This window comes from Corvus kubaryi, unplaced genomic scaffold (genome assembly GCF_017639235.1).
Source record: "Corvus kubaryi isolate FWS band 111438036 unplaced genomic scaffold, C.kubaryi_AGA036_p1.0 split1-131, whole genome shotgun sequence".
NCBI classification, from domain to species: domain Eukaryota; kingdom Metazoa; phylum Chordata; class Aves; order Passeriformes; family Corvidae; genus Corvus; species Corvus kubaryi.
In genome coordinates, this window is record NW_024582073.1 from 14,797,590 (window position 1) to 14,817,237 (window position 19,648).

General features: G+C 36.9%; 1 protein-coding gene across 2 annotated transcripts in view; it reads left to right on the top strand.

The window, feature by feature from the left end:
• ADGRA3 (adhesion G protein-coupled receptor A3) overlaps positions 1–14,541 on the top strand; it is a 55,458-nt gene extending 40,917 nt beyond the window's left edge. For both annotated transcript variants that reach the window (XM_042053012.1, XM_042053013.1), the window contains exons 11-19: positions 27–188; positions 465–668; positions 1,768–1,981; positions 2,129–2,337; positions 7,110–7,234; positions 7,771–7,894; positions 9,532–9,677; positions 11,809–11,904; positions 12,093–14,541. In XM_042053012.1, the coding sequence (XP_041908946.1) occupies positions 27–188; positions 465–668; positions 1,768–1,981; positions 2,129–2,337; positions 7,110–7,234; positions 7,771–7,894; positions 9,532–9,677; positions 11,809–11,904; positions 12,093–13,332 (2,520 nt within the window). In that variant the 3' untranslated portion in view covers positions 13,333–14,541. The remainder of the gene's footprint in view (positions 1–26; positions 189–464; positions 669–1,767; positions 1,982–2,128; positions 2,338–7,109; positions 7,235–7,770; positions 7,895–9,531; positions 9,678–11,808; positions 11,905–12,092) is intronic.
• Positions 14,542–19,648: the final 5,107 nt, after the last annotated feature.

Below are 19,648 nucleotides of genomic sequence, written 5' to 3' on the forward strand. Positions count from 1 at the left end.
AGAGTCTTACTTCTCTTCCATGTTAGCTTGGTGACGTCATGGTGGACATAGCAAGTAATATTATGTTGGCTGATGAACGTGTTCTGTGGATGGCACAAAGGGAAGCCAAGGCTTGCACCAGAATCGTACAGTGTCTACAGAAAATTGCTATGTATCGGCTTGCAAATGGAGCTCAAGTTTATTCTACTGTAAGTATGAATTTATTTATTTATTTAGAAGAGGTTTTGCTCACTCTTGAGTTTGAATAGCTTTTTATTTTTCTTAATAGATGCTGGCATTGTCTGAAATGCCTACTATTTCTGTAGGGAGAAGAGCAATACTCTCAAAAGATTTATACCTGCCAGACAAACTGAAACAGTTTTCTGGATTTGTTTTTCTGTGAAGGCACAGAATCCCTTTAAGATTATTTATTATCCTGTCTGTGGTGTGTAAAATCATTTCATGTTTGATTTTTGTCATCACAGTATTCTCCAAATATCGCTCTTGAGGCCTATGTAATAAAGGCTGCTGGTTTCACTGGGATGACTTGCACCGTATTTCAGAAAGTGGCTACATCAGACCGTACAGGACTCAGTGATTATGGGAGAAGAGATCCAGATGGAAACCTAGATAAACAATTAAGCTTTAAGTGCAATGTTTCAAATACACTGTCAAGTCTGGCTTTAAAGGTGATACGCTCTTTGTTTCCCTACTGACTTTGTAAAAATATGTATTAATAATTTGGCAAGCAAGTTTATTGTTATTAATTTCTAAGGTTAAATTAGTGGTTTTGTGTAATCCAAAAATGACTGTGAGAAGAATGAAAGGGATAAAGGATAATAAAGCTTAATTATAAAATAGTTGTTTTAATGGACACAACTTTTAATAAGTAGATGTGGTTTTCTTCATTGTAACTTCTTAAGTTGAAAGATCCTTTCAGACCTTTTCATAAGTATTGAAATTGAGACACTTCCTAGTTTGTAATAGTATGTCTTTGATAATATCTGATTTAATACATAATGAAGGTGAAAACGCAGAAAAATAGTCTCCTTAAAAATGTGAAATATTCTGCTCAGAGTAATCCTGTAATTAAACATGAAATATAAGATTGACCTGAGAGGTTAATTTCATGTGTGCATGTGCATACACACACACGCACTCATATATTACATCTGTATGTGAGTGTGTATAAAATGGAAACACTTCCTCGTGTTCTATAAAAGTATTTTTTCAGTTATATTCCCCAACTTACCTGTTTGTTTTTAGCACTTAATTTGCTTGAATGTCACTGCAGGATGTGTATTACAATTTATACTTATGTAATTCTATGAAACTATATGCATGCTTCTCACTCAAGTGTTATTTATATACAAGTAAAACCACCCTGCTTGTACGCAGCATTTTGTTTTGAATGGTACCAATGCACAATTGCAGCATTTCTCTTTGTCTACTTGTGTTGGTTGCTGCTTCTAGTTCTAATAGTCTAATCTGGAAAAACTCTTGTAATCCTTTATTGATACCAACTTTAACTTTGCTCTCTGTAACAAGTAAGGTAATTTCAGAATCTTTTACTTTTTTTTTTCTTTTAAAAAATGTTTTAAGACTTTAATAACCTGATTAAACTATTTTATCCTGGATTACTCGGAAATACTGTCAAATAGGTTGGTCATTATATATAGTCTGCTAAATGTATTCATCTCTGACACTGTATATATAGAGGAGTTGGTAATTTAATCTCTGTAAAGAATACAATTTTCTCTTTAGAACTTTAAATCTGTTTGTTTCTAGAACACAATTGTAGAGGCTTCTATCCAGTTGCCAGCTTCCCTTTTCATGCAAAAACAAAAAAGAGAAATCAGACCAGCAGATGAATCTGTCTACAAGCTTCAGCTTATTGCATTTCGCAATGGAAAGCTTTTCCCAGCAACAGGAAATTCAACAAATCTGGCTGACGGTGGGAAACGTCGTACAGTTGTAACTCCAGTTATTCTTACGAAGATAGGTTTGTTTTTATTATTACTTTTTAATGATCTTTAGTAAACATTTTTGACTCCCTTGTTTTGATTAGTGTGTATCCAGTAGAAGGTTTTAGCATCCAATGTGTTACATGATGAGAAATTTATGTGCAAATACATTTCCTTTGCAACAGATGGCTTAAACATAGCCAGTCACCACGTTCCTATCAATGTGACACTGCGGCGGATTGCACATGGAGCAGATGCTGTTGCAGCTCAGTGGGACTTCGATCTCCTGAACGGACAAGGGGGATGGAAATCTGATGGTTGTCGCATCCTTCTGTCTGATGAAAATATTACGACCATTCAGTGCTACTCCCTCAGCAACTATGCTGTTTTAATGGTATGACACTGAAAAATTAACTTTCTTTCTGAAACTTAAACATGTTTCAAGATACAATTCAGTTTGGTTTTTCTCTTGTGTTAAGGAAAACAAGCATTCCCACGTTCCATTTCACATAAAACTAGACATAATAAATACATCTTTAGTTTTTGCTTTTGTTGATGTAAATGTTGAAATAAGATGATGTTTAAGTGGAAATCTATCAAAGTGTAATTAATTGGATAATAACTAATAATCAACTGGATATAATAGAAACAAAAGAATTTTCATATGCAAAGTAGTATATTATAGGCAGACATTTTAATGAGTTACCTAATCAAATTGGCTTTTATGAAGTTTAGTCTAATAATGACAGGTGTTCTTCAACTGTTGCTGCTCTTTATTTTAAACTATTTTCTCTGTGTTAGATTAGATTTGTTGACTTTGTCAGTTGACCAAGAGTGTTTTCCCAGGTATTTTTTTCTTAACCAAAGACAGCTATTTCATTCTAAATTAATTGTTCATTCACCAGTATGTATGTCTGTTACCAGAAGACATCACTGGAAATGGAAAAAAAACCAAAACACTTAGTAACTATGAAAAACATTTTTGAAATACTGCTGAAAATATATCTAAAATCTAGTCTAAGCATACTGGCATCAATAAAATGGTTAACCAGTTTTGAAATACGGTGATAGAAGAGACACTTCCTTTTAGTGCTCCTCAGCTGTGAAGCTGAATTTCCTCTTTTTCTGTTCTCAGAACTCTTAATTTCAGAATTTCGCCTGGGAAGCTTCCCTTTTTATAGATGGTGACTGCTACCCTGCTCATCAGAAATCACCACAGATGCTAAATGATAAAATCTGATGCATAATTAGGGTGGGCTGGTAGGAGGCTGAGCAAAATATTACAAGGTTTAGGAAATACTGTTAAGTGTAAATTTGGTATGGGTTTTGTGGTAGTTAATTTGTTCTATGTGGAATTAAATATGTTTTTATATAATCATACATAGAAGAAAGAGGGCTCCTTTATGATGATCAGTGGATTAGAAGTTGATAGGGAGTTTAGAAACTCAGATTTTCAAAAATCTTCCTCTGAAGAGAATTAAATGGTAATTTCCAAGCTAAACATAAATAAAATTGATTTACATGACAAGCTTTTTAAAAGTGCTCAAAGAAAGCAACTTTTCACTTTACTTTTGAGGGTACTGTTTAAAATTACTTTAAACTTTTACAATCATATAGTTCCTTTCTTGGATATTTTTAAAATATATAATCCTTTCCTAAAATTTAACAGCATTTTCTAAAATAGAATTAAACTTCATTTGTATGTGTACTATGCATATAAAGAGAGATTATACTTTAAATTGGTCACATTTCTGCCACTTGAGGAGGAAAAATGAAAAGCATGTTCAATCTGCTTCCATAAAGACTATTTCTGAATTAATACATGGTAAGATTGTATGACTATCATCTTGTGAATTATAAAGAGAACTGTTGACAATCAAAAATCAAGAAAGTTGGAGAAAGGTGCAGTTTTCTTCCTTTTCTATCAGTAGCTCTCATTGTATACTTGCTCAAAACTGATATTCCTTAAGTGTTTAGCTACTTTCTAAAATGTTAGGCTGTAGAGACTGGAGAGGAGGGGGTAGATGGACTGGCACAGAATAACACTCATCTGACAGATGTTCTTTGCACACAGATAATACACTGCAGAAACTCTGGATGTGTAAGTGGCTGCTAAAAACGGTTTTTGTAATGTCTGTCCAGATAGTAACCAAAAAAGCCATAATAGTCTATTTCACTTCTAGACTCCCATCATGTTGTGAAAGTCTGGGTTCTGGTCTTGGGCTCAGAGGAAGTTCTTTTGGGTTCAGTTTTAGAAGTTTGCTCTTTAATCCAGCAGTTGTCATTAACATCAAATACATGAAATGGCAGTGGCAGGGGGGACCTGAACATGGTGGCTCATCGTCCTGGCTGGATGGTGAATGACTTAACCAGAGCTATTTCCCTCTGTTTTAATCTACTTTACTTTAGTTCGTATATGTGTAGAAGAAAGCAATTTGTAGTGTACTGACCCTCTTCATACATTTCAGAACATAATGTAAAGTCCTCTGATAAGGAAACACATCACTAAGTGCCTGCTTTTCTGATCTAGCGATAGGCAGTTGCAGTTGTAAAACTTTGTATTTATTTGGAAATTATCTTCACCACTGTTCTTAATAATAGAAGAGATAAGGAGGAGGCTCAGCTGAAAACTCATTATTACAGGCTGAAGAGAGGAAAAAAACCCAGCAAAAGTGGTTGAGAAGAAGCAAGAGTTCTGCTAATTGGCTATAACCCCCCCCTCCAGTATTCTTAATGCCATCACTTCTGTTATTGTACTGTCATTCTTTTTTACTTAATAATTATTTAGGATCAGTTTAGCTCAGAAGTAACATTATTAGCTCCTGTCACTCCTTCTACTAGGTCTGATGAAAAATGTCATTGCAACACATAAGAATTCCATTGACTTATTCCATTGGTTATTGGGTCAAGGCCTTGGCTATCTAGGCAAGGCATATTGAGTTTTCTCAGATACTTTAGAAGATTATTGTAAATCTTGCGATTTTGTAGCTCTCATTCTTGAAATTCACACCAATACATACATGACATCTTGTAACATGACACCAGTCTGGAAGCAGCAACCAGAATTGTCCTACAGTTTCTGTTGCCTGGTACTCATGGGCCAGGTGTGACAAAACATTTGCTTGTGCTTGTAACAGCAGTGAGTTCCCAGGGATCCCCAGCTGCATAACAACCAGGCCATGGGTAGTGTTGAAATCAGATGACACTGGCTGCCTGAGGCATAATATCTTATGATCCTTTTCGAGGTGCCAAAGAAAACCAGATAGATAAGAATCAAACTGACAACCTGATTAAATTAGTTTGAAATGAGGTTGTTGAGTTAGTTAGGAATAATGAATTTATATTCTGATGAAAGAACAATTGAAGGTATGGTGAAGAAACTGTTGACTCTTAATTTAATTGTAAGCCTTAATTCAAAAACTCTTGCTGTCCATGAAATCAGATTACCCATCTTAAGCTTGAAAATATCATGGATTTTTTTCAAAACAGACTCAAACTTCCTCCTAATCTTTTATTGTTCTTTCCGAATGGCAAGTTTTCTCTCCTTTTCCTCAGGACGCTTTTGAACTTTGCCAACTCCAGAGATTTTAGAGTGACTCAGAATTATAGGGGAGAGACTTTTCTGTATCGTGTCCAGTCCAAAAAACTATTTTTAATAGACTTTCTTCACTAACCATAGTTAAGTAAACTTACTGTATTTTGTGCTGGAAGGAACTACAGTTTCTTTTGAGTTGTCATGTCATGTTTGTGTCCCTTCCCCACTCCTGGAACTCTAGTAAATTGTAACTGCTTCCAAACAGAATTATTTCTTCTTTTGAGTAAATGAAAATGTTGTTCCAGGGTGGATTCAGAAAATTTAATTGACTCTATAGAGCTGTTGAATTCTCTTAGAATTATCAACGATCTATTCTGGTCAAACAGTAATCACAGAATAACAATCTGGTAGGAACATCTGGTGCCATTTGGTCCAGCTAACCTGCTCAAAGTTTGACTGCCTTCAAAGTCAAGTCTTACTGTTCCAGGTCATATTCAGTCAAGCTTTGAGTATGTCCAGGGACACAGACTCCCTGGGCAGTATGTGACCACTTCAGAATTTTTCTCCTGTATCTAATCAGAATTTTCTGTGTTGCTGATATTGTCAGTTTCCTTTCATCAGTGGATGGTTCAGGTCCAAGAAGAGTTTTAAAGAGCTTGACTTGGTCTTCTTTATACCATCCTAGTAGGTAGCTCAATATAATAATGAGATTTCTCCCCTCCTCCTTTTCTTCTTAAATATAAAAGACATCTTCAGCCTCAGACACTGTATGCTTCAGCCTGCTAATCATCCTGGTGATCTGTTAGACTTGCTCCATCCAGTATGTCAGTGTCTTTCTTGTGCTGGGAGCCTCAGATTGAGAGTTCTGCAGGATGGTCTCTCAGTGCTCAGGAGAAGGGAAGGATCATCACTCACCCATTTGCTATGCCAGTGCTCACACAGCAAAGTGTGGCCTTGGGCTACAGGTGACACAGCTGACTTGTGGTCAGCTTTTGTCTGCCACTAACTATGGCTGTTTTCTAATCAGTCCAATGCCCAGCCTCTACTTTTATGTGCATGGGGTTATTCCATCCCAGATGCAGATCTTTTAATATTTTCCTTTCCTAAATTTCATGATGTTTTATCAACCCATTTTGCTGTCTAACCAACATCCATCCCTCTGATTATCCTCCAGTCTGTTGCTTGGTCCCCCCAGTCTGTAACATCATTTACAGACTTGCTGAGGGCACTTTCTGTAATGTTCTTTGGGTTGTTAAAGAAGATAATTACAACTGAAACACACAGTTATTCCACATCTGTACATACAGATATTTTAAGATGAAGAAAATGGTGTGTTTCTATAAGCTGCTGACCTCTCTGTATCTTCCAGAACATATGAAGTTGAACTGTTCTATAAGAATTGTGACTGCATTTATAAAGGTCAGCCAGAATAGCAGATAATTGCAGAAGAATTCTATATATAAATAATAATAAGTAAATAAATAATTGGAGAGTTGTTTTGGGATGGGTGGGAAGGGAGGGAAGGCATTTCATCTAGAAGGTGTCTGTTACTTCTTGTGTTCCCTTTGTCATTCCCCCACCCTCAAAAAATAGATACCGTGGACTAATGTTATTTTTGGTTTTGTTGTTAGGACTTGACTGGAGCTGAATTATATACACAGCCAGCTGATCTTCTGCACCCAGTAATTTATGCCACTGCCATGGTTTTGCTGATGTGCCTTTTGATGATCATGGTCAGTTACATATACCATCACAGGTAGGAATCAGAATTATTAGACTAAGAAAATTAGTTTCATCGTGTTTAGGACTATCTTTTCTATTTTATTAGAGAATGATATAGTAATATGCTTTCAGTGTTTTTTCCCTATAAAATTTGTTGATGCAAACTAACAGTTACAGAAGTAGCTATTTCATCTCTCTTGAGCTGAATTTAGCTCTCGTAACCATGTCTCTCCTTTAATTCTTCATTTTGCTTCATGATGAAAGAAGAGGCCATTCAAGAATAATAGTAGAATTTAACAAACTGTTCAGCCTTTTACATTTCTGTTGATGTGAAAACTTGAATCCTAAAATTCTTAAATCAGGCCCCAAATAGATGTATAAAGCTGGCAGTGGGAGGGTGTTTTAATTTCTTGGGATAAAGTCCAGAGATTGTATTTGTTTAGAAAGCATGTGGTAGTCAAACAATCATTAACAGAAATTATATGTTGTTTATCATAAGAATATCTTTCTAGTTTCTGAAAACAGTAATGTAGCTGTGTTTTATATTGTCTAATTTGTTTCTTTTAACAGTGTGATCAGGATCAGTGTTAAAAGCTGGCATATGTTAGTTAACTTGAGCTTTCATATTTTCCTGACATGTGTGGTGTTTATTGGAGGCATAACTCAGACCAGGAATGCCAGCATTTGCCAAGCAGTAAGTAAAAATTAGTTGCTGGTTTCTTACTCCTATATATGACTATGGCCCCCTTGCCACCTACAGAACTGTAATGCTGTAAAGGCATTCATCAAAATGTAAAATTTAGACAAAAAAAATTAATGTTTTGCTTTTAGGTCATCTAGTCCAACACCCCTGCAATAAAGAGAGACATCTTCAATTAGATCAGATTGCTCAGAGCCCCATCCGACCTGACCTGCAATATTTCCAGAGATGGGGCATGTACTACCTCTCTGGGCAACCTGTGCCTGTGTTTTGCCACCCTCATTATGAAAAACCAACTTTCTTACATCTAATATAAATCAACAGTTTTTCACTTTAAAGTCACCTCCTATCACTACATGCCCTTGTAAAATGTGGAAGAGATTTTTTTTTTCCCCCAAAATGTTATCACAAAAACCAAGTTTTATTGGTTATTTCTGTTTTTGAGACTTACTGACTATGAAATTATTTTATAGGCCTGTATGTGGCCTTTACAGGCCATGTGAAATCTGATTTTCACAGGTATTGAAATACCTATTTCTCTTTGCTCAGTGTAACCGAAGGGGAGAGAAGTGCTTCAAGCCCCCATGCTTTCTCTAAACACATGTCCTTAGCTTTATTGAGACTCCGTCTTTTTAATGATTTACCCTTCTAAGATTTGGCCATCTCCAATTTAGTTGCAGTGTTTCAGTATAACAACAGTTGCTGCTTTCAAAAATGTCAGTGAAACTTTAAAAAAAAATTTTTTTTAATGCAGCAATTAAAAAAAATTTCAAATCCCTCGCCATAACATTCCATAGTGCTTTTTGTTTGAATTTACAGGAGTTATTAGGTTGATGGTTCAAAGTGATGCAATAAAATATATCCCTGATGTTTCTCCTATGTGTGTGCACACATACACACACACCTTTGTTCTTACCTTCCTGGAGAAAGAAATTCTCCAGAAGAAACCTCGTGATACAGATGGGCTGTTTGGGAGTTGTGTGTTTTTACGGGTGACTGAAACTGGCAAAAACCCACTTGTAGTCAGCTTAATAGGAACTAAAGTGTTACCCCTTCTACGTGCATGTGCTGTCATGGCAGTGTTGGCCTGTGAATAAGGCAGTACCGGACAAGGAGATTCCCCTGTTGAGCAGAGTTTGCATTAATGTTTGGGCTGGTTAAACAGCTAATACACTTTCTTTATCTTTGCATTATGTTAAAATCTCTGATGAATGTTGGCTGTCTGTGTTTTGCCATCTGCTCCATAGTTGTCACAGTATCGAGAGTTTGCTGTTCCCTTACTTGTTTCAATTTGAATAATATCTGTAACACAGGACATTTTTAATTAAGTCTTTTGTAAAATACAGTTTCCTAAAGCGTATGATTGATATGTAATCTGAAACAGTTTTTCCCCTGTTATTAAGTTTTCCATGCATGGGTTTGCGTTACATGTTTTATTCTTTTTTAAAACAATAATGACTTGACACTTAGAACAGTCATATAAAATAAGAGGGGGTTTTTTTCTCTTGAACTGAGCTTTTGAAAATTTCAGCTTTATGTTGATTTGTGGGTTTAATGATTACTATAATAACTCAGTAGAAAGGAAATATTTGGGGGTTAATTGTTTTTTTGTTGTCTATTTTTGTTTTAAGGTTGGGATAATTCTCCATTATTCCACTCTTGCAACAGTACTGTGGCTGGGAGTGACATCTCGTAATATTTACAAGCAGGTAACCAAAAAAACCAAAAGGTGTCAAGATCCTGATGAGCCACCTCCTCCACCCAGGCCTATGCTGAGGTGAGTTGTTTGTTTCTGTGGCTCTGTATTTCCCAAGTTGCTACATTTATATTCTGACCAGAATATGTAATAAGTCACTATTCTTCGGTTCTCTCAAGGTCTGTAAAGTTCCTTTCAGATTTTTCTGTTTCTCAGTGTTTTGTTAAGGAGGATGAGCTGAAAGACTTGGTCTTGGTGTGTTTCAGATGCAATGCTGGGTTGCTGATTTGTAAATTAAAAAATTGGTAGTGTTTCAGCATCACCACTGAAAGTTTGACTTCAGGACCATTAGGACTTTAGATAGCAACACAACCCATTAAATTGTCAGAAGAAAGAATGTGGAGAACTATTACCACAATTAACAAACACTGCAATTTAAGTAAATAAAGTTTAATATGTTTTCCAAAGATTGTTTACAAATTATTTGAAAAATAGGGTTATCACTCATAATCAAATGAAAATAGTGTTCTTTGTGAGGCATTCCTCCTTGAATTTTCATTTCTGAGATCCCACAAATGAGACAAACTAATTATCTATTAAATTCACTTATGTGAAATGTTCTTACTAGAAAATACTGACATAGCTTGTTCACGTTGCCTCCTGAGCTGCTGCATGTTAATTAAAACTGCTACACTGAAATTCGCCACAAGGTGGCAGAAACTGATTAACTTTGATTAGTTGCAGGCAAATATTTAAAGAGCTTGATTTTTTAAGTACAGAGACTGCAGAAAAACAGAAGTGCATTTCTGATTATCTTCAAGTATCATTTTCAGTACTACATACAAGCATTTTTTTTATCCTTTATTATTTGTTATGAAGTTTCTCCTCTGGAAAATGTTGCAGTAAAATTACCAGCCTCACAGGCTCAGCTCTACACAGACATACATGAACTTGCTTTTTTAGGTCTGAACACCTCATCTCTGACACTGGCAGTAGCTCCACAGACAAGTATCCAAGACAAGAACAGAGCAAACATGCTTTATATTTTTCAGACTTTCTCAGTGTCCAACTTCCTACAGATCAGGAATTTCCTCAGTCAGATAGATGTGTGATGTTTTTGTATGGAAGGGCCACCGAAGAATTTTTTTTTCAGTTGTCTTTTAAATTTAGTCTCAAAATAAAACTGCCCACAATGCAGTACCTGTACAAAGATTTGTTTTATCTGGCCAGCTCCTGATTGCTGCATCAAGATACAGAATACACCAATGTCAGAATCTGATCTTTGTAGGATTCAGCAACTAAATAATAAATTCAGTTCATCTTGTTTTCCAAGAAAGTCATAATTTGTTTTAGACTGTTGTTTTGTGTCTCAAGTGAGAGAAGAGTTATTTCTGGTGAATTATCAGAAATGCACTGGAAAAGTCCAGGACCACCATAATAGGTGTCTCCTGTTGATAAAAAACAAACGCTCACCCGCATGTCACAGTAGGAGCTTTCACTTGTGTGTTCTGATCGGAATTTGGACTGGATTAGTATAAGCTGCGGGACTGAGTGCTGTTGATTTTGATTATCAGTAATTACTGGTCTGCCCCTAATGAATTCAATGGGAATTCATAGAAATCAGAATGAAAAGTAAGATACTCCAACAACATAGGCCCTTTTTCTTCTTGAAAGTATACAGTTTTCATTAATACCACCACAGAGAAGCAGGAACTATATACTGTAAAATTACAGAGTCCATTAAAAATAAAAAAAAAAAAAAAAACAACTGCCATATGCCAAACCCCTCCACCCAAAAAAATTTCAAGTAACAGTGTATATAATATTAGGCAAGTTCACCTCTGGAACAGGACATACCACTTAGTATTTTCATTCTAAGTTTCCTTACTCTTTTCCAGCAGTTTATAACTTCTGATTGACAGCTTGTGCTTCTTCCTTATAACACTGTATACTTTTGTTCAGTGTCTGTGAGTGAGAGGTGGGAGTGAACAGCTGTGAGAGAGAGGCAGCTTACAGCAGGAGGAGAAAAACTGTACTGGGGAAGACTTAGAAAACAATTGATGCTACCAAAGCCCAAACCTGATGCACCCTATTTAGTTTCATAAAGAACTTGTGTATTTCCAAATCCTGGAAAGCTCTCATTTCCTTCATAGTGACTGGAAAAAATCCATTTCACTTAAGCAGCTACTGATAAACTGGTTTTATTTTTTAGGTTCTACCTTATTGGTGGAGGGATCCCTATCATAGTTTGTGGAATAACAGCTGCAGCAAACATCCGAAATTACGGCAGCAGACCTAATGCGCCTTAGTAAGTAGCCTATAAGTGAGAGCTCTGTCATAAGATTCCTTAGGCTTGCTTGTCTCTGAATACTTGTTGCAATTAATTCTGATTTTTCCAGAAAATGTAGCACAGACAGGGTCATTTCAATGAACTGAAGAAGTATAAGTGACTTGTGCAAAGATATTAATTTATTCTTTGGTTTGTTTCTTTTGCAGTTGCTGGATGGCTTGGGAACCTAGTTTAGGAGCATTTTATGGACCTGCTAGTTTTATAATTTTCATAAACTGTATGTATTTTCTCAGCATATTCATACAACTAAAGCGTCACCCTGAACGCAAATACGAGCTGAAGGAACCCGTCGAGGAGCAGCAGCGTCTGGCCACCAACGAACACGGGGAACTGGCCCATCAGGATTCATTGTCAGTGTCCCTGGTGTCCACGTCTGCTTTGGAGAACGAGCACAGTTTTCAAGCACAGCTTCTGGGAGTGGGCCTTACTTTGGTTTTGTATGTTACGCTGTGGATCTTTGGAGCTCTGTCCATCTCCCTGTATTATCCTATGGACCTGATCTTCAGCTGTTTTTTTGGGGCAACATGTTTAAGTCTCAGTGCCTTTCTTATGGTGCACCACTGCATTAACAGGGAAGATGTCAGGCATGCTTGGATAACAACTTGCTGCCCAGGAAGGAGTACATACTCAGTGCAAGTAAATGTGCCACCTTCCAGTTCCAGTGGAACCAACGGAGAGGCCCCGAAATGCACCAACAGTAGTGCAGAATCCTCATGCACAAATAAAAGTGCCTCAAGCCTAAAAAATTCCTCTCAAGGTTGCAAACTAACTAATTTACAAGCTGCAGCAGCTCAGTGCCACCCTACTTCTCTGCCATTGAACACAGGTCCTCAACTTGATAACAGTCTCACTGAACATTCAGTAGATAATGATATCAAAATGCACGTAGCTCCACTGGAGGTACAGTTTCGGACAAACGGACACCCAAGCCGGCACCATAAGAACAGGAGCAAGGGCCATCGTGCCAGCAGGCTCGCAGTGTTGAGGGAATATGCCTATGACGTTCCCACGAGCGTGGAAGGAAGTGTGCAGAATGGCTTACCCAAAACTCGCCAGAGCAACAGCGAGGGCCACTCGAGGAGCCGAAGAGCCTATATGGCATACAGAGAACGTCAGTATAACCAGTCCCAACAAGACAGCAGTGATGCTTGCAGTACACTTCCAAAAAGTAGCAGAAATACTGAGAAAACAATAGCTACCAACAACAAAAAAGATATTCTAAGGAAACCAATAGCGGCTGAACTTGAAAACCAACAAAAATCTTATGGGTTAAATTTAGCCGTCCAGAATGGACTTAAAAGCAGTGGACAGGATGGACCTTTGCTCACTGCAGACAGTACTGGTAATATTAGAACTGGGTTATGGAAACACGAAACTACTGTGTAGCATTATAATTCTTTCTGGGATGAATCCATATGAACTGTGATTACACATTCCTTAAAGCTATTAACACTTTTAAAGGCTGTTTACAGACTGTAGGTACTTTATGCAGGGAGGGAACAAAGCAAAAAATTTTATGCGTTATTACCTTGTCTGTTCTTACAAAGCTGAACTCTTGCTTGGTATTTTGTGAAATTTTTTCTGAAGTGTCAGTCTTGAGAGATGCAGAACACAACTTTGTATATTTTTTTTACCTGTAACCCCGCAGATGTGTCCACAACACATTTCAAATTTGTATTTAAATGTATAATAAATAGTATTTTCCCCAGCAGCCCAAAGCTGCACTTACTTGTTGGGTTTTTTAAATATTATTGCACTGAATGTCATATTGATTTTACTCTTTCATTATCTGAAACTTTTGAGCTTCTGTTACTAAAGAAAATACTGAAGTTACAATTTCCTACACTTAAATTGTTGACACCTCAGTGTAAACAAGATCATATTTTGTATCATCCTGCTGCTGTGACCAATTTGAAGTTGTAGTTGCAGAGTGGTGCTTGAGGTTGTACCTGTTTCCAGGACTTATACAAATTTTGCTAAAGTTACGTGTATTAAATAGCAAAAAATGCTTCTGTATAATGTAGTACTGGTACCACAACTCAACCTTAAGCAACAAATGGAATTGGATTGTATATACTTAGTTAGTTGGTTACCCACTGCCGACTTGTCTTTTTGGGTGTTTTGCTTAAGTGTATCTGAGTCATGATACAGATCTAACATTGTCCATACTCAAATACTGTGTTAAATAATTGATAAACTTGTTCAGATATGTTTTAATTACTGCTTGCCAGATTTACTGCAGCTTCTAGTTGTCTGTTTGGTAGTCTGAATTAATCTTGGATGCATTGTACTAACCTCTGCAATAGGACAGTGTTGCTAGAATTTGGGTTCTGTTTTTACTTCTGGGTAGTTACCATTTAAGAATTCTTTCAGGAACATTTTGACAAGTGTATGACTCAGTTTTGATTGCTTTTCTATTTCCCTGGTTTCAAGAGAGGTAGCTTTTATCTTGTATCCAGCCTTACAGTTAGCATAAGGATAGACACTCAAAAAAAGGAGCTTATGGGTATTACTAAAGAAAAGAATTTTAACTAAATACACAAGTGTATATCAAATATGTTTTAAATCTATTTGATAAAGTATCTAAACATCTTAGACAACTGACTGCTTTGTAATTGCTGTTTGTGGGTTGTTACTTGGTGCAGGAGGGTTCCTTTTGGTGGCAGAAATGCAGTTTTGGATGTAGAAGTCAAAACCAGCAACTTGATCCTATTCCATTCCAAATACTGCAAGTTATGAAAACCAAATTGCAGACAGTAGGTGAATGTAAGGAGATGTGCCAGGAGAAGCAATCAACTCTGAGATGAATTTGTATATTACACAACTAGGAGCAATCCATATATAGTAGCTCAAACTGAGATACTCATACATTATATTTAATCAGGTGTTTATACTGTGCTTTTTTTAATAGTAACAAATGTATGTACTCATGCAAATAATTTAAGCCTACTTTTTATCTTTAAGATTATAGTGGTAGAAAAATGTAATCCATGTATAACACGGAAAAACGTCCAAACAGTCCACAGATAATTTATTATCTGAACAAGGTATGGTAGGGACTTAAGGTAGGATCAGTTACGCTTAAGAATCTACTTGCCCATTGCTTTTTTAGCACTTGCCCTGTTTTCATAGGTTTGCTTGGATCCAAATATCAGTTTAGTAGTTCTTGAAACTCACCTTTAAAATTAATTCTATGTGTAATACTTCTGCATAGCTTGATAGTTTGCCCTGTTTTGATGAGACAAAAAAATTAGCTTTTCTCATAGTACCTAATAAACTCTGACTAGCCTTGGTACAGGCAGGGTCATTAATGTAAAATATTTCTTACCTCATTACTCTAATAAACATGCTTAGTTCACTCACTGCTATATACATAGCTACATTTGCTTTTCATGTAACAAGTGCTTTGGCTCAGATGATAAATTAAGACACTGTTCTCTGATATAGTCTTGACAAACACAATGATACTTTCCATCTGCTGTATTTTTCATGAAGAATCTTAAGTTGAAAGAATTTATGTTACTGAAACGTGGAAGGCAGGTTATTAGACTCTGTAAAAGGGGGGATATTTTATATAGTATCTTACTAAGAAAGAAGCAGAAAAGTCTTCAGGTTTTTTTATATCTTCCTTCCTAATAGTGTAAAGTAAGCTTATTTTCAGAATTGTAATTAAACTTCATATGAAAAACCACCTATATCACTCCAATGCAAAAAAAACCCCAAACCAAACAAAAACCAAACAAAAAACACCACAAAAAGCTTATTTTGGCTTTCTGTGGATCAATGTGAGAGTAACTACCATCATTAATCAGAGATATAAAGGAAAGTAACACAAAGTGGGGGCAGTTTGTGTTATCTACAGAAAAGAGGCTACTAGAGGCCGCAGTAGTTAGGGCTGGTTGTTACCATGACAAAAGTGTGTATTTGTGCAGTCATACTAGTGGCAGCAGCAGACTTTGAAAAACAAGTGTTGTGGATATAGAGGAGAAGGGTATAAGCACACCCTGCTTTATGGCTAAAAAGGTTTAGGTGGTTTTATCATAGAATGTGAAGGATTGGAAGGGACTTCAAAGATAATCTAGTTTCAACTGCCCCTGCCATGGGTAGGGACAGCTCCCACTAGACCAGGTTACTCAAGGCCATGTCCAACCTGGCCTTGAATGCTGCCAGTGATGGAGCCATCTGCAAGTTCCCTGGATAACCTGTTTCAGTATCTCACCACCTTCAGAGTAAAAAATTTCTTCCTAATATGTAACCTGAATTTTCCTCTTTCAATTTGTGCCCCTTACTCCTTGTCTTGTCACTACAATTCCTGAAAGAGTCCCTCTCTGACTTCCCTGTAAGCCCCTTCAGGTACTGGAAGGTGCAATGTAGTCTCCACATAATCTTCTATCTTTCTGCCTCATGTTCATTGTTAAATGCGTGCTATTGACTTGGCATATGGTCTCATTTGCACCGTAATTTGGGCAGAGGCATCTCTTGTTAATTGGATCTCATCCATTATCATAACACCTTAAATGCTAATAAATTTAAACTTTGCATAGGTTAAGAAATATTTCAGATGTTGGAACAAACAATGACTTTTTATTAAGTTCTCTCATTTTTACTTAATTATGTTTTGACCACTTCTGTGTTAGCACTGTGCTGCTTGCTGAAACTGTTGATGTCTTGTGTTGCTGCATTTTCACATCCCTGAGCAAAGTGAAGGATTGGTTCACATTGGTTTCAGTGGGTCACAGTATCCAGGTCTTAGAGAGGTTAATAGCATAGACATCTGTGAGAAGTACTATTCTCCTTGGAGTTCAAGATTAACATATAAAACATGAAAAAAACCATCTAATTTAAATGAACACACTGAATTTTTAACCCCTGTTTTCAAAAAAGGAGAACCTGTTGTGTTGTAGGAGTTTGGTTTTAGTTTAGATGAGGTTTATATACCTTTGGTTCCCAGATTGGCTGAATATGGACATTTGCGGAGATGGAGGAGGAAACTACGTGGTGGTATCTATAAATGCAGGTGTACAATTTATTTTATACAGAAGAGTTAAATTTTGAAAACTGTTATATTAGTAAGATTCTAAGTATGACAAGCCCATCAACATCACTTCACAGCTGAAACTTGCCTCCACGTGAGCAGGTAGGGAATGGCAGTCCTTGGCTGGAGGTGAGGAAAAGCAGTCATCTGCCTGCTCCACTCACCTGGCCTCTTCTGAAAAGCCCTCACAGAGCTGGTGCTGCTCACCAGGCTTCTCTGCTGGCTGAGGCTGTGGCTCCCCCATGCATCGTAGACAAAGTCTTGAATTGTGGAGGATGGCTCTAGAGAGTTGAAAGACAGAAACTAAAAGGTCAGTGCAGAAATGGGCTTGCTGACAAAGCATGACTCACAGCCAGCTGATTACATGTCCGATGTGACTTCATCTTAAAAAAGCCAAACAACCTTTAATCCCCTTTAATCCCAAAGTATACAATTTGAGTATACAAATTAAGTGCTTAGCTGAATATGGCATTTTCTCTGAAGTCAGCATTTAGTCAGTAGAATAGTACTTACAAATCTTTGTAATGAAATAGATGAGGCAAGACTGAAGTGAGATAAAACTGAGGGGAAATTTTTAGTTTCTATTAGATGAAGATCCTTGAAATTTTGCACTTGATACTTAAGTACTGCATATAGTAATAGTTTCATGTACCTCTTCAAGTGGGACATCACTGATTAGCCTCAAATCCAATAATTGTGTGAATGAAAGAGAATACTAAATGTTAGTATAGATTAAGTTTTAGAACTTGATTTTAGAGATTGTTTCAGAGACATAGGTTTCATAAAATGACTAAAGACATAGTTTTTTTCTTTCTTATAAATGTTTTATCTTCTAAGTGTAAATTTCAGCTTTCACCTAGAGGAGGAGGACTTCAGCTCAGCTGCAAAGCCTAAAGGGCCTTTTATATGAATCACTATGTAATTCTTGATAGGATGAACCATTTCTTATAATACATACCTGACATTTTCACTTTATCCACTTAAAATTCTATTTGCTGACTATGATAATTCTGTTTCAGCATCAAATGCTCCTCCTGCAGCCTTTTTCCTAATCCGTTGCCAGCTACAAATTAACATGGATTGTCTTCTGCCCTCCCCAACAGCCTTCCACATTGTGACAATGTGGAGCAGCTTTCTGAATTGTTTGCAGCAATTTCCCTTTAATTCACAAATGAAGAAGTCGTTCCTATAAGGCAGAGTCCAAATCTGAGCAGCAAAAATCTTAAGTATGCAGGGACTGTATTTCATCTATTAGCTGATGGTGTTTGTATTGGATGCAGCTGGTGAAATAGAAACATGTAGGAAGGACAGTTTCCTTCCTAGGGGAGGAGGCATCCTTGGTAACATCTGGAGCTGCTGAGCAAGATATTTAAAATAAATACTTGGATGTAGTGTGCACCTAATCATTAAGAGGCTTATCTCTAAAGGTCCCAGACACACAAATTTGACAGGCTCTTCAAGGAATTGTAAGACATAAACTTGTCAATTCTATTGACACATAGCACTTAACTGCATCAGGCCACAGTTTCATCTTCAGCTTTTATGGGCTGAAGCTGTACTACTATTATGAATTTCAAGTTAAACTGTACTTGAGTTTAATCATGGCTTGATAACTACAAGGCACATAGTGTGTGCAGGGAAGATTTCAATACAAAGTAGAAGAGAAGAAAAGACACCTTTATTAAATACAGTTGCAGATATAAAAATATCTTCTCAGGCCAGTACAGTCTCAAGATCTGATAAACAAAAATGAGTGCAATCAGCCGTACTCTGCTCCTTCCACATACAGGTAATGAACAATCCAGAAGATTGCCCTAAAATGCTGCCAGTTTGGAGTGACACAGAGTTGGCCAGTACCTCTCAGCTGAAAGATGACCTGCATGTGGGAACCATCACCAGTATATGGACACATCCCTGGTGATGACTTACATTGTCCTATCCTGTGAAATAATGTCATCTGGTTATCCCATAGCTGAAGTTTTATCTGAACCTTGTGAACAACATGAATGAGCTTTGGAAAAAAAGCCTCATTTACAGTTAAAACAGTTGCACGTTAACTGGTTTCCAAGACATGCCATCTTTCCATGTAAATGCAGGCAGCTGCACAATGGTAACAGCACGTAGTGTCAGCTGTTCACTCCAGTCCATGGCTCAGCTTTCCTGTCACCTTCAACAGCCATCTTTTTGACAAAACTGGTTTATACTTAGAGATTTTTCTCATCTTTATGTAAGTTAGCTACTTGGCAAGTTTAATTCTTTAAAGACACCAGCTCAACTGGTGTGATTCCTCTTGCCTGTTACATTTGCCACCTTATATTTAGTGTTCCTGGATTAAAAAACAGGAAAGAAAGCCAGCTTAAGTCTTACTCATTAGTCTTGTAAAGAACTCCTAAATATCCTCATGTATAAAGGAAGGCTTGGGGAACATGAGCAAAATATTAATACTGCTTAATAGGTAAAAATGTCTTCGCTGTGGTAAAGATGAACAGATGAAGCTGCTCTGAGGTGCCCTAGGAGTGCCTAGTGTCTAGACATGGTGATAATGCTGGAATTTAATTGCTGACATCTGACAGTTCTAATTCAGCTCCTACCAGCCTCTTTTTGAAGCTTTTGTCTGCAAACATGCAGGCAGACCCAGGAGTGTCATGAAAAAATTACTTGGAATAA